Below are 17,668 nucleotides of genomic sequence, written 5' to 3'. Positions count from 1 at the left end.
AAACACATATCGCTTACCGGTGCATTAGCACCGTTTGCATCCAGCTTTCACGGATACTTTTCCTATTATGAGCTTTAACAATTTCCTGCTATTTGACATAGTTACCGCCTCAAGAGAAATGTGTTTTTCCGTGTCTTAGGTATTCTTAAGAGTTGCGAGGAACGTCTTTTGCCAATTCGATTAAAAATTATTGTTTTACCCAGTTGTTATAATAAGATTTCATATCAAAAGTGTCAATAAAATTGACTTGCTGTTTCTTTGCTACTCGTGACTATTATGAAACAATCCATGACCTTTCCCCTCGGTTACGAAAATTTAATAGCTCGAAATCTATCAGATTTTTCTGTGGATTTGCCTGAATTCGGTACTCTATTTCGAAAAGTTCTAAAGATTTCGGTCTATTTTAAAACGGAATTTCCTGCATCATGGGACACGGGGAAGTTCATGGAACTCGCCATTAAGAATCACGTCTAATGATTTTTGTGAAAACATTTTTCCGGAACTTTTCCTGCATTTCCCCAAATTTTCCGATTTCTTTTTTTAGCTAAGGAAAATCTAAATATGACGAAATCCAGTAACATGTTGGAAAATTCATGAAAATTTCAGAAAATGTTATCCCAAAAATAGTCTGTGCTCCTAACTGCAATATATTATATTTCGATGCCATACAGCAATTGATGAATCTACTACTTCTTTTGATCGAAGTGGTTTCATCTGAATTCATTAGTTTTAACCTGTATAACTAACCGTTTCTGAAAGAATCTTGCAAATAAAACAACATTTAACATGGATAATATACCTGATGCACTAAAGTCGGTCAAGAACGTTTTGGCTCACGTTAAGTCGATGTTATATCAAGGTGCAATGTGCTACAATTCAAAAAATAGGTTTCATGCAGGGAATTGTTTGCCATACATTTGGTTTGCTTTCAAGACAACTGATGCAAACAACAAATTTATTTTCATATACCAATATGCAAAGAGCATTTACAGACTTAGTACTCACTCATAGTACACAGTACTTATACTCGCAACAGTGTGGTATACACACATCCAATACAAAAGTTGCAATTCACGGTTCATAAAAGTTAAATGCCATTAAGTAAAAAAAGAAACGAAATTTTTTGGCAGATGAAATCTTTCCACCAAAAACAATCACGTGTCGCAAATTGAATTTAATCAAATTAGCATTAAAAATCGATGTAGAATTAAGTCGTTTATTTATTGCCATTGATATGGAACGGTTAATACCCAGTGTGTGTAATTATTGCCTTACTCACATCACGAGGTTCGGTTTGACACGTCAATTTCTTTTCAATTCATAAATCAAATGAGTTAAATTTAATTCAGTCGGTATGTCACTTTAGCTGATCTAAAAAATCGATAAAGTACTTTGATTTAATGGCTCATCAACGAAATTAAATTATTGATTCGGAAAGAGTAATTACACTTATGGCCATATAACATCGTTCATTATTACGATTTAGTCAATTTCGGATTACGAATTACTGTCGATTTATACATCACATTCTGTATTGTAATTGCTAAGTGCTAACAAGAGCCAACACTATACCATACGTGACACTATTCCCGTTTGAAGAGACTGACTCAGAAATTGTGTTTTGAATATCTTATCAGAATTCCGTTTTTTATCGAAAAACGAGAGTAAATTTGTTTACATCCAGACGAGGTTAAAGTGTAACATAAATACAAATTCTTCTACGTAACATTAGGAATGAAAAAGAACTGCCGCTCTTTAGAATTGCATATGAGCTGAGCACAGTAAATGTCATAACATTTTAATACTTTTAGAATGAATGTAGACCAATGTTTCATTGTATAGACTGTAGTTAATAATTCGCACACATCACGGAATGAGATAAGTTGATAAAAGTGACAATTTCAATTACACTTTCAATTTCTATTTTAGCCTTTAACCTAGCTGTAGCGAAAATAGAATTATTTGAAGTAAATAGAAGCAAGACTTAAGTTAATATTGACGGTATGAATATGAATATTTGATATACCTGAGCGAGTGTGTGTATATACCAGCTACGCTTTTTAAGAGTTATTTTTATGAACATGTAGAGTAGCGAAGGATTAATATCATAATGTATTATGGATGATTTTTTAATTGAAATGAATACGTTATTAGCGTTCATGTAATTTAAAAAAAAAGCTAAATTGTAGATTGACAGGGCAGTATCGACTTCTCTCATACATTTGAGTGTTTGTTGTGTTGGTCGAATTAAAGTAAAGTGACAGTAGTGCAGTAAAGATCAAGCTAATAGCTATTAGATTTGTAGGATTTGTTAGGTTGTGATGGCATGACATGAAACACAGATCTGGCAATCCTTCACTTCTGTTCCCATTCATCATGCAAACCACTTACACTCTTCTCGGCTATCAACCAATGCATTGTAGTAGGTCTTAGCGTGGATACATCAGATGGTACATTGCAACACTTCTCGGAGAAGAAGAGCTAAATAGTTTTGTGTGTTTCTTGATCCGATGGAGTCCGACTTCTCGAATGAATGACGTCCTGAACTGGTAGAGTCCTTAGAGCTTAAAAAAATCCAGGTTGGTGGTAGGATTGTTTGGAGGCTCATTTATATTCCCAACAATCTGTGTGACTTTCAGCACAAAAGAATTTTTGCAAGATCCGATGGATCCAAGGGTCCTTTGTAAAAATCTTATTTAGATATACGCCTAACAACTTTCAACCTCTTATCTTGGCCTCTAATTTCGGATCACTTTAATCAAGCAGTTTGCCAATTAACAAAGATAGAGATTACACAGAACACCCGTCCGTTGGTTAATCTATCTTCTTCCTCTTTCTCGTTTGTAAAATTAAAAAAGTAAACATTTTCGAGAGCAAAGTAAACAGATGGTATCTGAACGAAAATAGTATAGCGTACCAATCAAAGGCGATGAAGTTTGTTTACGAAAAGTATATCTACCTTGGCAGGGTACTCCGACTGCATATAGATAGCTTACCCAAATGACTTTTCGTACTTGCTATATGTAAAAGTGTTATTACTTTCTTCCTTCAACACTGATTCTGCTTTGACTAATGGCATTGTAACCCTTACCTGGTCTACGTATTCGCATTGGAAGTATCAGTTGAGTTCTCTGAAGTGACGAAAAACTTCACAGGCGATTAGGTATTAACAGAAATAGATAGTCCAACCAATACTCTATGAAATATCCTGTCCGCTCGGGACATGTCGTTCATTCATATTAAATCACTGTCATCGATTTACCTCGAGTAAAAATTGCAGTCTCAAAACTTCAAAGACAGCTCTAGTCTATAGCGTATTTAAGTCATTACTTCGAGCGGCCTATTTCCGGTCGTCATATCTCTGTTCTAGTTTTAAAACTTTTGTAAATAGTTTAATGAAACTCCATTCTCGACTTCATTTCAGTACTCTTTATTTAACCAATTCACGCTTCGTCACTACCACCACAATGACCTTCGTTTAATTTTCGCAATCTGTTTTCGCGTATCAAATTTCTAATTCTCGCTTCCTGCTCCGCTTTTGTCAGATTCGTCCGACCACTCAAATGACGAATCGCCACTTCCGTACCATCTCCTGGATAATATATCCAACAACCAAATGTCAACCATTTCAGCACACTTTCTTCGTTCGACGGTGCAGATACGATTGTGGATAGATATTGACAGCCCAGAGTGTCTTCGATAAAACCCCCTTGTCGGACTACGTTTAATGAGAATATTTTCCGATAAAGTGAGACGGTACAAAGGTGTGGACGGTCGAAGAAATGTAGACAGGCTAATAGTTCGTTAGGATGCGGCCGATTGGAACGGAGTTGTAGACTCGCTTCAAATACTGCTGTCTGACGATTATGATATTTCCCTGTCGACTTCTTATAACCGACAGTTAGCCGAGCTATGAACGTAATGTAGTTCACTTCGTCCTCTGTTATCATTATGTTCAGAAGATCGTGAAGTGGTGGTGTCGGTGTGACGAATTTCCAATCATGTTGCATCACCAGTACATGAGGTGTCCTACAATAATCTAGGGCTACTTTAACGCTAAATCCGAAACCCTGACGATATTTGTGTCTTATAAATGTAATGTGCCCTTCATGTAGACCGGACGCATTATGAGCTTCTGAGATGAAGGCATTCGTTGAATCATCAAAACGTTCTGGCGTCACAACGGTATTGAAAAGTGATTTGACATTTTCTATGTACGGTGGATACGTTTCTGCCATGGACTGTGGTATTTGACCTTTTTTCAGTCTTCCGCGACTGTCACTCGAAATGGTGAAACCATCAAAACTGATGATTAGGTTTAATTTATGCAATGATGACGGTAAAGAGTCAATCACTGACGATACAAGTTCTGTTGATGGTGCCGAAGGTGTCGGAGAAGTTGTTATGATAATGGTGAGCAGACCGGTTTCAATATCAGGTTCCGACATTTTGCTTTGTTGAGATTCGGCGGCGGGTTCCGCCGAGCTGACGTTACCTGTGGAATATAAGAAATTTGTTCCAATATTAGTGTTGGTATAACAAACAATTTATGGCTAACGTGCATTTTATAGAGACAGTTGTAATCGGATGATGGGGTGGGATGAATTCGGGCATGGTAAACTAGTTAGTACGTGAATTAGTAGTGTCTATTTTCGTGAAATTGATTCTTGAAAATTCGCGAAACTCATGAACATTCTCGAGTTAAATTAAAAATGTTTTCATCTTAAAATTAAGTTTCAATCTTCCGCAGACGACCAGCATGCCATTAGTATTGAAGTTATCGAATCTATTACTTGATTTGATTTAAGTAGATTTAAGAAAATCTTCTACTTCATTTGTTTTGACATAAATTATTCTACATATACGGTGACGTCATCTAAAAAGCCTTTTTTGTCCTTGTTGTCGATAACAGATTAACAGATTTAAGCTGTTGGTTTGTCGTGCTCATTTGAAGTGAAGCAAGATCATTAGCCAAATAATCTATAGATTTTACATCGGCTCACCTCTCATTTCAAACCAACACCGGGTATGATGGAAACTTTTTTTCGAATAAATTAAATCCCAACACAGTAAACACAACCATTTGAACTATTCTAAACTATGTCGCTATTTCTCACAAATTAAAGAAATCCATTGACTGAACTTGAAGCAACCATTTCAGGCATAAATTCCACAAAACTTGGTTAAAACTACTAAAAAATGTTAAATTTATGTCTCACTGTGTATGGTGTTTACAATCATCTGTCCGCCACACATCTGTCTGCTTAAAATGTCATTTACTGCTTTTCCAACGACATCTATGAATTAATGTTTGACTACGAATATTTTCGCGGTTATTTTGAAATTGTAGCTTTGGACGAAAAAAAAAAGGTTTCTTACTTAGAGATTCCCTTTGCCTCAAAAACCCATAAAACAAGCCATTGATGATGTTTCAATTATTCAACAATTAATAATCCATTGAGTGTCTGAAAGAAATTAAAAAATCTTTCACAAAAATCGTAAAACTCTTCAAGACGGTATGCTGCAATTTGTTTCTGTTATATAATTTCACCGACCGTAATCTTATCGTCGTTCAATGTTATTTTACATTTTCAAAATCTTTCCCTTGATGTCACGCTTACTAAATTTGTACTTTCAAAGTTTTCGAACTGCAAATTTATGTGACTTCGCAGTTTATTTATTTACGCAATTAAGTGTTTATCCGAACTGTGTGTAACTATATCTCTTGTGACGGGTTGCATTCATTTTTTTTTATGCAAAGAAAGGAAAAGAATGTCGTAGACTGATCACAACGGTCGGACGATAAAAACGATAAGCAAAAATGTATCAAGGTCATTTTTTTTTGAATTTGCAATTCAACATTATTATTTATTCAGACTTTTTTTTTAAGAAAAACAAATTCATAATAATTGCCGTGTGTAGTGACGTCAAACCGACAATTACTTAAACTGTATTCCAGTTTTTATATACCTACGTCAGAGCCCAAAGTTATAACACAGAATATATCATTGCAAAAAGTACTCTCACTTTCAATTTGATCAATTAAAATCATATGAAATCGAACAGGTGGTATAATTACTTAAAAAAAAATTGCTTGAATGTATAAACGCCACACTGCTGACTCATACAACGTCTTACGTAAATATGGTCAATTGTTTGTTGTGTTTACAGATGTTCTCAGTTAGAAGATTTTATTTCTACTAGAGCAATTAAATGTCTTGGATGTTGAGGCTTTTACATATGGTTTTTTGAATCAAGAAATTTGTTCTGTCATGTTGTCTAAGGTCGTCATTGAAATTACTTACATTTTCGTTTGACCAGTTTTAAGAGAAAAAATTGGACTTTTCATCTTGCGTGGATAACAATTGTTTGGATCTGGTTTCATTCGCTATTTCACTAATTTATCAAATATTAATTTAGCGTTGGCGTAAGCTAAGTTATGAAACGAATAACGTTTCGTCCTCTAACCACCTTGAAAATCTTCCATCACATTTATTTTACAAGCTTTGCAACTATTCTCTGTTTGCAGTGCTAAAATGGCATATATTTAACGCTCATTAAATAGCAACTAATTGCTATAAAATTCAAAAAAAAAATCTGTAAATTTCTGTAGATTTAGGAGTAAACATTTGTGAAATTATAAGAACCATAAGTTCCCGTTACTCATTCCACATGTGATGTTGACGTTACCATACATGCTAACGTACCGTAATGTTTGTACTAGATTGGATTTTAGATCTTATATAATTACACGCACGGAATTCTGAAAACTGACATATTTTCTGATCTGTGTTTTACCTGACTCTTGGATTTCTCCATATAAAAATGCGTGCAAAGTTCACAAAAAAAAGACAGTAAACCACAAAACAGAAAATGTGACGGTTTTCAAAATTCCGTGCATGAGAAATCGTGAAAATTGTAGCGATTCTCCTGAAAGCTCTATAAAACTGTACAAAATTTTGACATTTCATAAATGACAAGTAGACCACGCTCGTCTCTAAATGGCAACTGAATCTACTACTTCTTTTGTTGAGAGCTTTTGCTCTTATTTTATGGTCTTTAACGATCAGGACATACTTTCGTTAAATTGATCCTTGAAAATTTTCGAAATTCGTGAAAAATCTCGAAGTTCGTGTAAATTCTTATCGATGTGAAATTCAATAATTTTCAAATAATTTCAGAAGCTAAAAATTCCCGAAATTTTTTTAAATTCCTGAAACTCTTAAAAATTATTGTAATTTTCAGAAAAAATCCTGAAAATAGGCCCTGTGTCGATAACAGCTAACAAGCCAACTGAGAATGCTTAGCTTCGCCACATGTTTCTATGTTTTCGGATGTTTCATTTTCTTTTCAAAATAAGCCCTGCATACAAGGATTGATTTATTTATATAGCTTTGTGACCTAGCAGCGTTAAATCATCTAAATATTTATTCAAAGTATTTGGTTTGATAACGCTCATATAATCAACTTTGTTAGCCATTAGTAAACACGATTCTAGGTCAAAAAATTAACCTTGTGATTTGTGAATTTGCAAATTGCAGCCAGTTGAACCGAAACGACTCATGTCATCACTAAGTTCGTTTTAACACCAATCAAACCATTCCCAAACTTATCCTGATGTTCCCAAACAAATACCATAGCCCCATACGAACGGGTGCAATTAAAAACTGATAAATTGAATTATACTCGTGTATTAAATGGTATCGTTGTTATCATGGAAAGCGATAAGGAAATATTTTTAATATTAATAATGGAAAAAATATGTTTTGATGAAACGTGAGCGCAAGCGAGTCGTCTTCGAAATATTTTATCGAATTTTTAATCCGAGGAAAAGTATGACTATACAAAAAAAAGGGGACAACATTTTTGTTACCTCTTCCATCAGAGATTAGATAAATTAGTAAACATTCTACTGATATAAACATCTTAAGAACTTAATTGAAAACAAAGGAAATTAATGCCTTGGCAAGCGTCTACTTTGTAATTATAAATGGATTCAAATTATCGGTCGGTTTATATTTATTTTCATTCACGCAATTAAAAACAAATTCCAATTAATCCACGCTTCGTATGAAACAGCCAAATCCATTCAAAAAGTTGTGATTTTTATATAAACAAACATTAAAATCAACTTTATTGGTGTGTTAACGTAACATATACACACATTCTGTACCATCCATCGGAGCATTAACCTTGATGTTTATAGCAAACTACAATTATAAATAACTGGACGATTATGGCATTGTGAGCTTTTTCATTCATAAAACAGTTTCGTGCTGAAGCTTACGAATATATAATATGTGAATGGTGTGAGCAAAACTTTGGCTAAACATTGTCAGATGTCGCTGATGTGTTCAACAATGCACTATGAGAACATGCAAGTAAGGGAAATATTTAGGATGTGGATAATGTGCAGAGAATATTTTCGGGAAATTGATTCCTAAAAATTCAAGAAATTCTTGAAAATTGTCAAAATTCTCGAAATTCTTGGAAAGGCTCACAGTTCTACGATTCAAGTATTTTCAAAAAATTTAAATTGTTGAAAATTCTTGTAATTCTCTGACCTGCTTGTATGTGTTCAAAATTATAAAATTCAGAAATTTTCAAGAAATTCAGGAAGTTCTTAAAATGCTTGTTTTTGAAATTTATGAAAATTGTGGAATTCTTGAAATGCTCGAAAGTGCTCCCAATTCTAAAATTCAAGACTTTTCAAGAAATTTAAATTTCCTGACAATTGTCAAAATTCATTATAGTTCACGAAATGTTCGAAATAATTCCTGAAAATCGGTCCAGATGATATGCCCCTTCGAACAAACATAATTTATACTATCAAACCATTGAACCACTAATGCCGGTTCGTAAAACTTTATAACAATTTTAGTGACACCAAAATCTCGGCCAAAATATTGTCTAATTATACTTTATTAGAATAATGATAGTGATGGTTCCCGAGCATAATCTCGAGCGTAATGAATTTGTTGAAGCTTTAAAGAGTTCGCAGAGCTATTGTATCATCAGCTACACGGTAAAAGATGGCGCTGTCGTTTGAAAATATACACCGAGAAAAATTCGCTTCAGCTTGTAAGTTCTCATTCCGTTCATAATATTGACTTATGTGTAAATCATTGGCTGGATAAAAATAGGATTTATATTTTGATGTTATAATTAAACTTTTTGTAAATTGATTTTTTTTTTGTTCTTCAAATATGAACTTGCTCTTGCTAGCTGTGGTGCTCTTAGTAATCCATCCATCTGTACATATGTACGATTGTGTATACATCGGAGATATGTAGGTATCAAATGGTGTGTTACGTAGCATACACAAAAATATTAAACAAGAACAACAAAAACCATATGGCCGTTTGTGAGTAAGGTCGTTTTCAGAGTTTATGTATAGAAGCACTTTTTTGTATAATTTTTTTTTTACCATGACATTAGATTTTGATTTTGTGTTGTTGTTGTTAAGTCTACGTTTCTTTTTCGATTTTTTTTCTGTTGATTCCTTTGTTGCTAACCAAGCAGGTTTTCGTAATATTAGTAGAGGTTTTTTTTTTCGTTAGCTTCGACATAACAAAAAGTTTTTATCTTTTAGTTGGGTTCTTAGCACAACAAAAGGTATTTTTGTTTGAAGGCACACATTGTAATGCTTCGAACTTGTAACTTTTATGAATATTTTTCGGCATTTATATGCGAATGAATCATGTCATACACGAATGTTTCGTTGTAAATGCTACAAACGAAAATAAACGTATAATCAAAGCCACTTTGTATACTCATTTCCCTGTTCGCAAAACTGTTCATCTATCAATCAATAAATTTATAGTTTACACACTCCGATGCTTGTAGTTCGTGTTAAATGGAAAATGTGAGTGAGCTCCGTATAATTACAATATTATTCAATGCAATTAACTAACTGATTTAAGACGTAGATTACAGTACGTATTAAGTGTCGTACCCACATTCCATACATTTTGTGGTTAGTCCTTCAATCTATTATTGAAATTCAATAAAATATTTCTGTCAATTTTGAAATAGGGTTCGCCGTAAAGACATACAAACGCTTCAACATATATCGGAATAACGATTTTATTAACAGAGAAAATTGTACAGTCCAGACTCCGGGCAGAATTTATTGTTATATCGTTTTGAACCCTTCGTTCAACATGCTACATTATATATCTGGAATATTAACACAAACCGAAAATTTTAAAATTTACTTAAAGGTCAATATCCAAATTAAATCTAATCTCAAACAATAGGATAGTGAAACAATGGAATTTTTCCGATGCTAATCTGTGCACGTTATATTACCCTGTTTATTTATCATTAATGACTACCATCGCTCTGAGCAACAGCAACAAAAAAAGCCGCCGACCAGACGTTTTTGATGTATTTTTTATTACAAATTCAAAACCTCGCAAAAACCTTATACAGCCAGCCAGTAAACAATCTAATACTTAAAATAAGGTCACCTTATCCATTTATCTAACGAATGTGTTTGGCTTGGATTCTGCGAAATTAGTTTGTTTTAGAGATTCTTGGGATTCAGCTAATTTGGTGAAATAAAACGGAAATTTGTCTGAGACGAATAGACAGGAAACTGTTTGGAGGATAAAAATTATCCATTTATTGTGACTTGATGTGGTCTCCGACAGTGGTCGCTTAAAAATTTAACTTTTATTTCATCGCAATGGGTGAACTTCATCAGAAGAATATTTAGTCTTGTGAAGTTGATGTAAAGGACGTTTTCTGTTTGATGGGCAAACGTCCAAACGGATTTTCCACAGTTTTTACATGATTTTCAAATCTTGTTGCAATCAAAAGAAAATCCTTAAATCCGTTGAAAATCCCTCAAAAAATCCTTGAAAATCCACACAAAATTTTAGAAAATCAAGGAAAATTCATGAAAAATCATAAGGAAATTCTATTTAATTTTCTTCGATTTTCAAGTATTTTTAAGAACTTTCATGGAAGTTTCTTTTGATTTTCCATGAATGTCGCTGATTTTCCACTTATCTGCCACTTGTTAAAGGGGTGTTAATGTGTACAATAGTGAGCGAATACATCCAACATCCTCAGAAACACTTTGAAAAGAACATTCATCTCATATATAGTATTCCTCTCGATTCTATTAATATCTCGTCAGACTCAGAAGTCACCTTTACTTACAAACCAAGTCGCGTAAGAAATAGTTATTTATGTGGTGGACGGTATATTTTAGGCAATTTCGCAAGTTGAAAATTCGATTAAAATACTCACAACAAGACTCACAATGATGCGAACGATATGTCGTACTAACGTCATAGGAAAATTATTCTTGTAATTTTCCTCAAAAAATTGCTTCCATTGAAGCTATGTTGCAATGAAGCTCTCGAGTATCATTGTTATGGAAAATTGAGGGTATTTCAATTGGCTAGTTAACTTCACCCTTTGTATCCCATGACACTCACAATACAATGGCTCTTGTTAACAACTTTTATACTTTTAAAAGGATAGACTCTTACGTAATTGAATTGCATTTTCAAAATATATTTTTTCCAAATATATGTGTCGCATACCCGACCCGCAGCACATAAAAAAAAATCCGAATTGATTTAGTCCGCATAAATCCAATGTTATGTGTAATAAATAATGAACGAGATGTTCAATGCCTTAATTCCGATTTATTCTCCAAATTATTTTTTTTTATTTCGGGGGAATGATGCAAAAATCAAATTAAATCATCGCTCGTATTTCGTCAACTTCCACATATCCACCGCAAAACTTATGATGACATTTTATGTAAAATGATGGGAAAGACATTATGTATTACTTATGCAAGCATTATGACCACAATTTACATATATTAATATCGCTGGAGGTACGATGCTCTAATGAAATATGGTTTTAGTGACACTGAAAATTTTTTAGTTTTTTTTTCTTTCGTATAAATTTTTTCTCCATTTGTATTCACTATTGTCCTTGACACACATTTTCTCTCGCTCTCTATACTGAAGAAGATATTGGAGATTCTTAAATAACATTAAAAAAATATATATTTCATAAAAAATCATTTAAATAAGTTTGTGTGTTGTGCGTTATTTACATTTGTATAACACAACATTGTATACTCGCAACAACAACAACAACAAAAAATGAAATTTCTTGGCGGAAAATTGTGATCCGAAATATTGCAGAAAAAAAAACGTTTTGTATTTTATAAAACCGAAACCTATGTATAATGTCTGATGAGTTGCAGCAGAGTCTCTGAGACTATCAAGGGCAAAAAAATTAAAGCAAAAAAAATAATGCTCAGCGAACGAAATATATGCATGGCGTTTTTATTAATAAAATAAAATTCAAAAAAAAACTTTGTTGGTTCGACGAAATTTCACAACGAAAGCACCTCGACACGGACTGTTTATGTATGTTGTTTTAATATTTATTTGAATCTTGACTTTGAGAAAGATTGATTGTTTGATATTTTTTGATGGAATTCTGATTCAATGATATGTTAGTATTTGCCGTTCAGTAATGAGCAAATATTTACACTTTTCATTTATTGGTTTAATGCATCTCTGGATAATAATGTTGTTACATTTCGACATTGTAGCATACAACAAATCTTTTAGGTGTGTGTTGTTTAGTCGGTCGATGGTTATCGGATTTCATGTACTGCGATTGTTATGTTTCAATCGATGAAGTAATGATTGCGATGGCTTTAATGCTTGAAATTTTGCAAGAGTCTCGAGGTTCAGCTTCCTTACGATAATATCGTCAACGTCTTCTGATTCGTAACAATACTTGTACCAACAAGCGGCTGATTTTCGTCCATTTTGAGTGCAGAAGAATTTTTTAAACTAAATCCTCAAAGCATTGTCGAGGATTCGGAAGGATTTTTTTTTGTCAATTTCAGAGGAATATCAAGCATTTTTACAAGATTTTGCAGGATTCTCCTGTATTTTTTAAGGATTTTCTTTTAATCGTCAAGGATTTTCTTTGATTTTCAAGGATTTTCTTAAAATTTTAAAGATTTTCTTTTGAGTCTAAAAGGATTTTCTATGCCCGTCATGCTATTATGCGAAGATTATTATATGTAACGAGTTAAGGTTGATTGAAATGTAACCCTACAAGGATACCAGTGACTATTATAAACAAAACTAACATTAAGACTAATACAGTTAATGACAATGAAATTTGTGTCGAAGTTTGCTTCAGCTGTTTCAACAACTGGTCCAATTTTGCAATTATACTACCTATGCGTGCTAATACAGTTGTCCCATGGTAGTCAAACATTCATTTGCGTAAAGGCGTGTAAGCAGTAGGTCCGGTAGGGTGAGTGGAGTAGCTGGATCAAACTTGGACATAAATTTGAGTTACATTACCTATAAATTATAAAAAAAAAAAATATTAAATTCCTGTGAGGACTAAATCTAACACCTACCCTTCTGTTGTTGGAAACAATAGCAAAGCTGGAAAATGGAAAAATAATAATTTTAAGATTAGGATCTCGAATAAGTTCAAGAGAGCCTTCCACTTACCCAATTTAATTATAATCAAAATGAATGAAACCACAGCTAGTTTCATTTTCAAATTCGACCACCATTGAAACTGCATTTCTGTTTTCCTCAATCTCAATGCTTCAGTTCGATGATCAATTTGAGATAAATTTTCACCACGACGAACCAGTTTTTGAACATTTTGTTGCATTAAATCAACCACTTCATCGACTTGTTCCTTTCCTAGCTCTAAACTCTTCTGATTCTTCTTCTCATTTTCTTCCGTTGAACTAAAGGAGGAGAAGGTGATTATATTGAAGGAGACTGGTCTGAAAATGATTACCTGTTTCCAACAAATGACGAAGATGTATTAGGTGGATCCATTGTGCCAAACCGTTATTAAATGAAGGATATTACTTACAATATGTAATTTCGTATAAAATAGTTGCGACCTAGACCCATCTGTTTAACATGTATAATGAAATGATAAAAAAAATCAGTGGAGCAAGTGATAAGACATTGTCAATACACTCTTAAAATGTGTAGACACCACAGAAAGCTTACGGGAACCGGAATAGCTGGTATAATCTGGAGAAAAACTTTTAATTTGGGCATTACGGTCATCAGAAATAAAGTTTTAAATTGTTCACGAAGTACAGCATCGTTATTCCTGTGTCGTCATCAATTATCACGTCTCTGTCAATGACCGAAAGTGTCAAAATTTTAGTATTTGTGGTGTCACGCAAGCTTTCTGTGGTGTCTACACATTTTAAGAGTGTATTGTCAATATTGAATCCTTATCGTTAGCTTAAAGCTTTATCATTTGATTATTCAAACTAAACAAATGGGGTTTGGGTACGACAGGTCATAAACTCGACAATTAATATATTTATCGCAATATTGTAGTTTCAATTTTAGTATAGTACAGAGTGAATACTGCTGCTTAAAAGAGCATAAAACTTTAATCATAAATCGCAAACAAATTCCTTCATTCACATAATACTTTCTTGTCATTTGGTGAAAACAGGTCATCATTTTCATAATAGTCTCCTTCATATAATCTTCTCCTTCTCGGGGAGAGTTTATGAAGTATTAGGAGTTAGCCAAAAACCAATCAGATGAAGTAGTTGCCGTTGACATACTGCGAAAAAGTGTTCTAAGAGTGGTAAAAAAGAGTGGTAATCGTGGTAAAAATTTTGCTAAAATTTATGGTCGAACTGAAGCGTTGAGAACATTGATGAACGCGTTTAATTCAAATTGTACAGTCAAAGGCATTGAAATTTCAGCATGAATTTGCTTCAGCTGTTTTCAGCTGATCCACACATACAATCAAAATATTTTATACGTGTTTATACGTGTGGATCAGCTGTAAAACAGGTAAAGTAAATTCATTCTGAAATTTCACTGCCTTTAACTGTAGAAAACAAATTTTGTTTGCCATAGAATTTTAGTAGTGCATTCAGGCAGCAATGCGTTTCGTGGCCCTGTATTTGCGTGAAGATTTTGATTATTTGGTGTCTCTTTTGAGGACACAAATTTCTAATTACCGAATGATCGACGTCACTCCCTACCCCTACCCTGTAGTTTAATTCATTCGTCAAACATTCATTTGTGCTCGTAAAGCAAATCAATCTACTCAAGTCGATTTGAATTTGGAAATTATTTTATGTTCCTGCAATTTACTATTTCTGCAACATAATATTTGAATAATTTGTATCAGTCATGTCTTTGAATCATCTCGATTAGTTCAAAATAGTTGTGAGCAAACAAAACTATAACAAAATGCTTTTGGCGTTGAGAACTTGAACCACACATTCTGAAATATAGAAATTAAATACTTAGATGCACTGATGCATCCTTTCCGTATCAATATTATCGCTAACAAATAGTGGTTTTTGTATGTCACCGCACAGTTCAGAAACATGCATTCAAATTCACATATTAGTTTAACCGCATAACTAAAGCCTTTCGACAACTAAATCAATAGTTCAATGGCGAAAATGAAGCGATGGTTTGTGTCGCCATATTCACCACAATTTATGTAAGAACCGAAATGTGGTAAATACAAATTGGGGCAAATTTATAACGGATTCGTACGTGAAATGTACGAACACGTACTCTGTTAAGCATAATGGAAATGCAAAATTACCAGAGGAATAAATAGATGACTCTGATTGACAAAGAGTTAACTTATCACAAGGGCATTGACCTTTCAGAAATGACAGAAATATCGACGTAGAATCATTGAATCTACTACTTCTTCTGTTCAAATCTCTTACGTCATTCGTTTGAACTTTCAATTCACTATATAACATCACATTGACATTGGGGCCATCGCTTATTTTAGTAGCTGCAGTCGATAACAGATGCTTTCCGGAATGATTTTTTCTGAAGCATTCGTAACTTCTGAAAGGGGACCTCCAAATACTAAAACACTCTGAGTTGCACAGATTTCAGTTTTACATGACCATGGTTGATTTTTCATTTTTCAACAGTGTAGATAGCCTTTGAAGATACTGTCACTATGTCACTAACCGAACCGGTCTGGAGAGCTGACCCTTTTCAGCTGTAAAATTTTACGATTCTCAATACAGATTCATATCCTGAGTGCTACAACCCTTGAGAAATTCGATAAAAGGAAATTTGCTTCTTCAAACAATTCCAGATTGCTGCTGCACGACATGAAATAAACATTTAGCTCATCTGTGGTTTCGTTCGTATAGCAACATTTCATCGATCAAAATTGAATTGAACAAGACAAAATCTTTGTTTGATTTCACAGACGATTCTTCTCGTCTTCTTTTTTTTTGGTATTGTATATTTCGGGGCATTTGCCGAACCGAATACAACAGCAACCAAAAAAAAAAAGTTCGAAACGGAGAGAACGAAATAAAAAGAATTTATCTAAAAACGTGCAACAACACAAAGAACTTATTTTCATCACTTTAATTTCTATAGCAAAAAAATATTGATTTTGTACCCCAAACAGAATCCATTTTGGATCATACGCATGTTGCCTTTGTGGAAAAAGTAAAATGTGTTTAACCCTCCTAGAAATATCTTCGAAATATCACCCTAAAGCCGTGCACACAGAGAGTGAGTGAGTATACATTAAAACGGTAATACATAATGTGAATAGAAACAACAATTTATGTTCTATGTTAGACAGATATTGAAGAGTGTGTACTGTGTATACTCACCGTACACACAGTTTGTTATACGTTTTATACAATGGCAAATAATATAAAATTGTGGTATACGTGTAAACATATATAAAAGCAGCCAACCATCATATATACGGTAATTTTCACTATGGGGTAGTAAATGGGAAAATGCACTTCCCTTTACATTCAGGGCGTTAACCCCGTCATTTTATGATACGCTGTGTGTATACACTTTCAAATGGAATTAAACTCGCAGTTGTAGACGTGGTCTTATAAATACGAGTTTATGTTTTCAGTTATACGCAATATTTTCAACGAAATTTTATGGCAACAGGAAAATGGAAAAGCATGAACGAACCGTTTTTCTTATTTTTTCCACCGACATTAAATTATACTTACGATCCTGATAGAGGTTCAGTACGGTGGAAAGGTATATTGCAGAGATAAATTGTTATAAAGCGGGACTGAACAATTAACCATTTTATTAGTCTTTCGGATGTATGAAATCAATAAAACGTTTTATCTGCAAATAGCGAACAGAAGCTCGAAGACGATCCAAGTTTTTAGTTCCATTTACGACCATTATTTAATATGCGATCGCTAAACACTGTTGTGTACAGAAATTGGTGATGATTACTGGATGCGCCGGACGCCTTGAGTTCTAGGCTCATAGCGTTTTCCCTAATTATCGTTCTAGCACTCAGTAATTTAAGTACTTATCACTTCACTGATCAAATAAATGGCAAGTAGGGGATCCTCAATTAACATTTCTGATACAGCAAGCATTTCACCGGTATAATTTTCGAATCTATCGCTTCTTTCTATTGCTTAATCTTTTACTTCACTAGTTTTGACATTAAATTTGCTAGATAACAGCACATCGGCCAAACATCTTTATTTCTACCGAGTCGTAATCGATAACAGATGAACAGTGGCAAGTTTTCCAATATTCAGAAACAATCTAGGTTTTCCTTCGAAATTTCCAAGACATTGATTCAATGGATCGATTTACTTACGTCGGAACAA

The 17,668-nt window shown here is 33.6% G+C and overlaps 2 protein-coding genes across 3 annotated transcripts in view; one reads left to right on the top strand and one right to left on the bottom strand.

Annotated features, from left to right (window-relative positions):
• LOC119078847 (diphthine methyltransferase) overlaps positions 1–17,668 on the top strand; it is a 59,935-nt gene that overhangs the window by 30,167 nt on the left and 12,100 nt on the right. The gene's annotated exons all lie outside the window — the stretch shown is intronic.
• Positions 3,395–5,343, bottom strand: LOC119078846. Of its 2 annotated transcripts, XM_037186553.1 has the most exons (3): positions 5,118–5,343; positions 5,004–5,044; positions 3,395–4,495 (listed from the first exon to the last, which is right to left on the bottom strand). In XM_037186553.1, exons 1-3 carry the CDS (start codon positions 5,132–5,134, stop codon positions 3,444–3,446), a joined length of 1,110 nt encoding a protein of 369 aa, XP_037042448.1. In that variant the 5' UTR covers positions 5,135–5,343; the 3' UTR covers positions 3,395–3,443. The 2 variants fall into 2 exon arrangements, with proteins under 2 accessions (XP_037042448.1, XP_037042450.1); XM_037186555.1 differs by having other exon boundaries at positions 5,004–5,343.

This window comes from Bradysia coprophila, unplaced genomic scaffold, assembly GCF_014529535.1.
Source record: "Bradysia coprophila strain Holo2 unplaced genomic scaffold, BU_Bcop_v1 contig_297, whole genome shotgun sequence".
Classification (NCBI taxonomy): Eukaryota; Metazoa; Arthropoda; class Insecta; order Diptera; family Sciaridae; genus Bradysia; species Bradysia coprophila.
Note: the sequence above shows the minus strand (reverse complement) of the source record. Positions and strands in the feature narration are given on the sequence as shown.

Bases quoted from the DNA above. Each gene is read 5' to 3' on its own strand.
- LOC119078846 (XM_037186553.1), bottom strand. The intron at 4,496-5,003 runs GTGAGCCGATGT...TATATTCCACAG, and splicing joins GTGTTGGTTTGAAATGAGAG to GTAACGTCAGCTCGGCGGAA.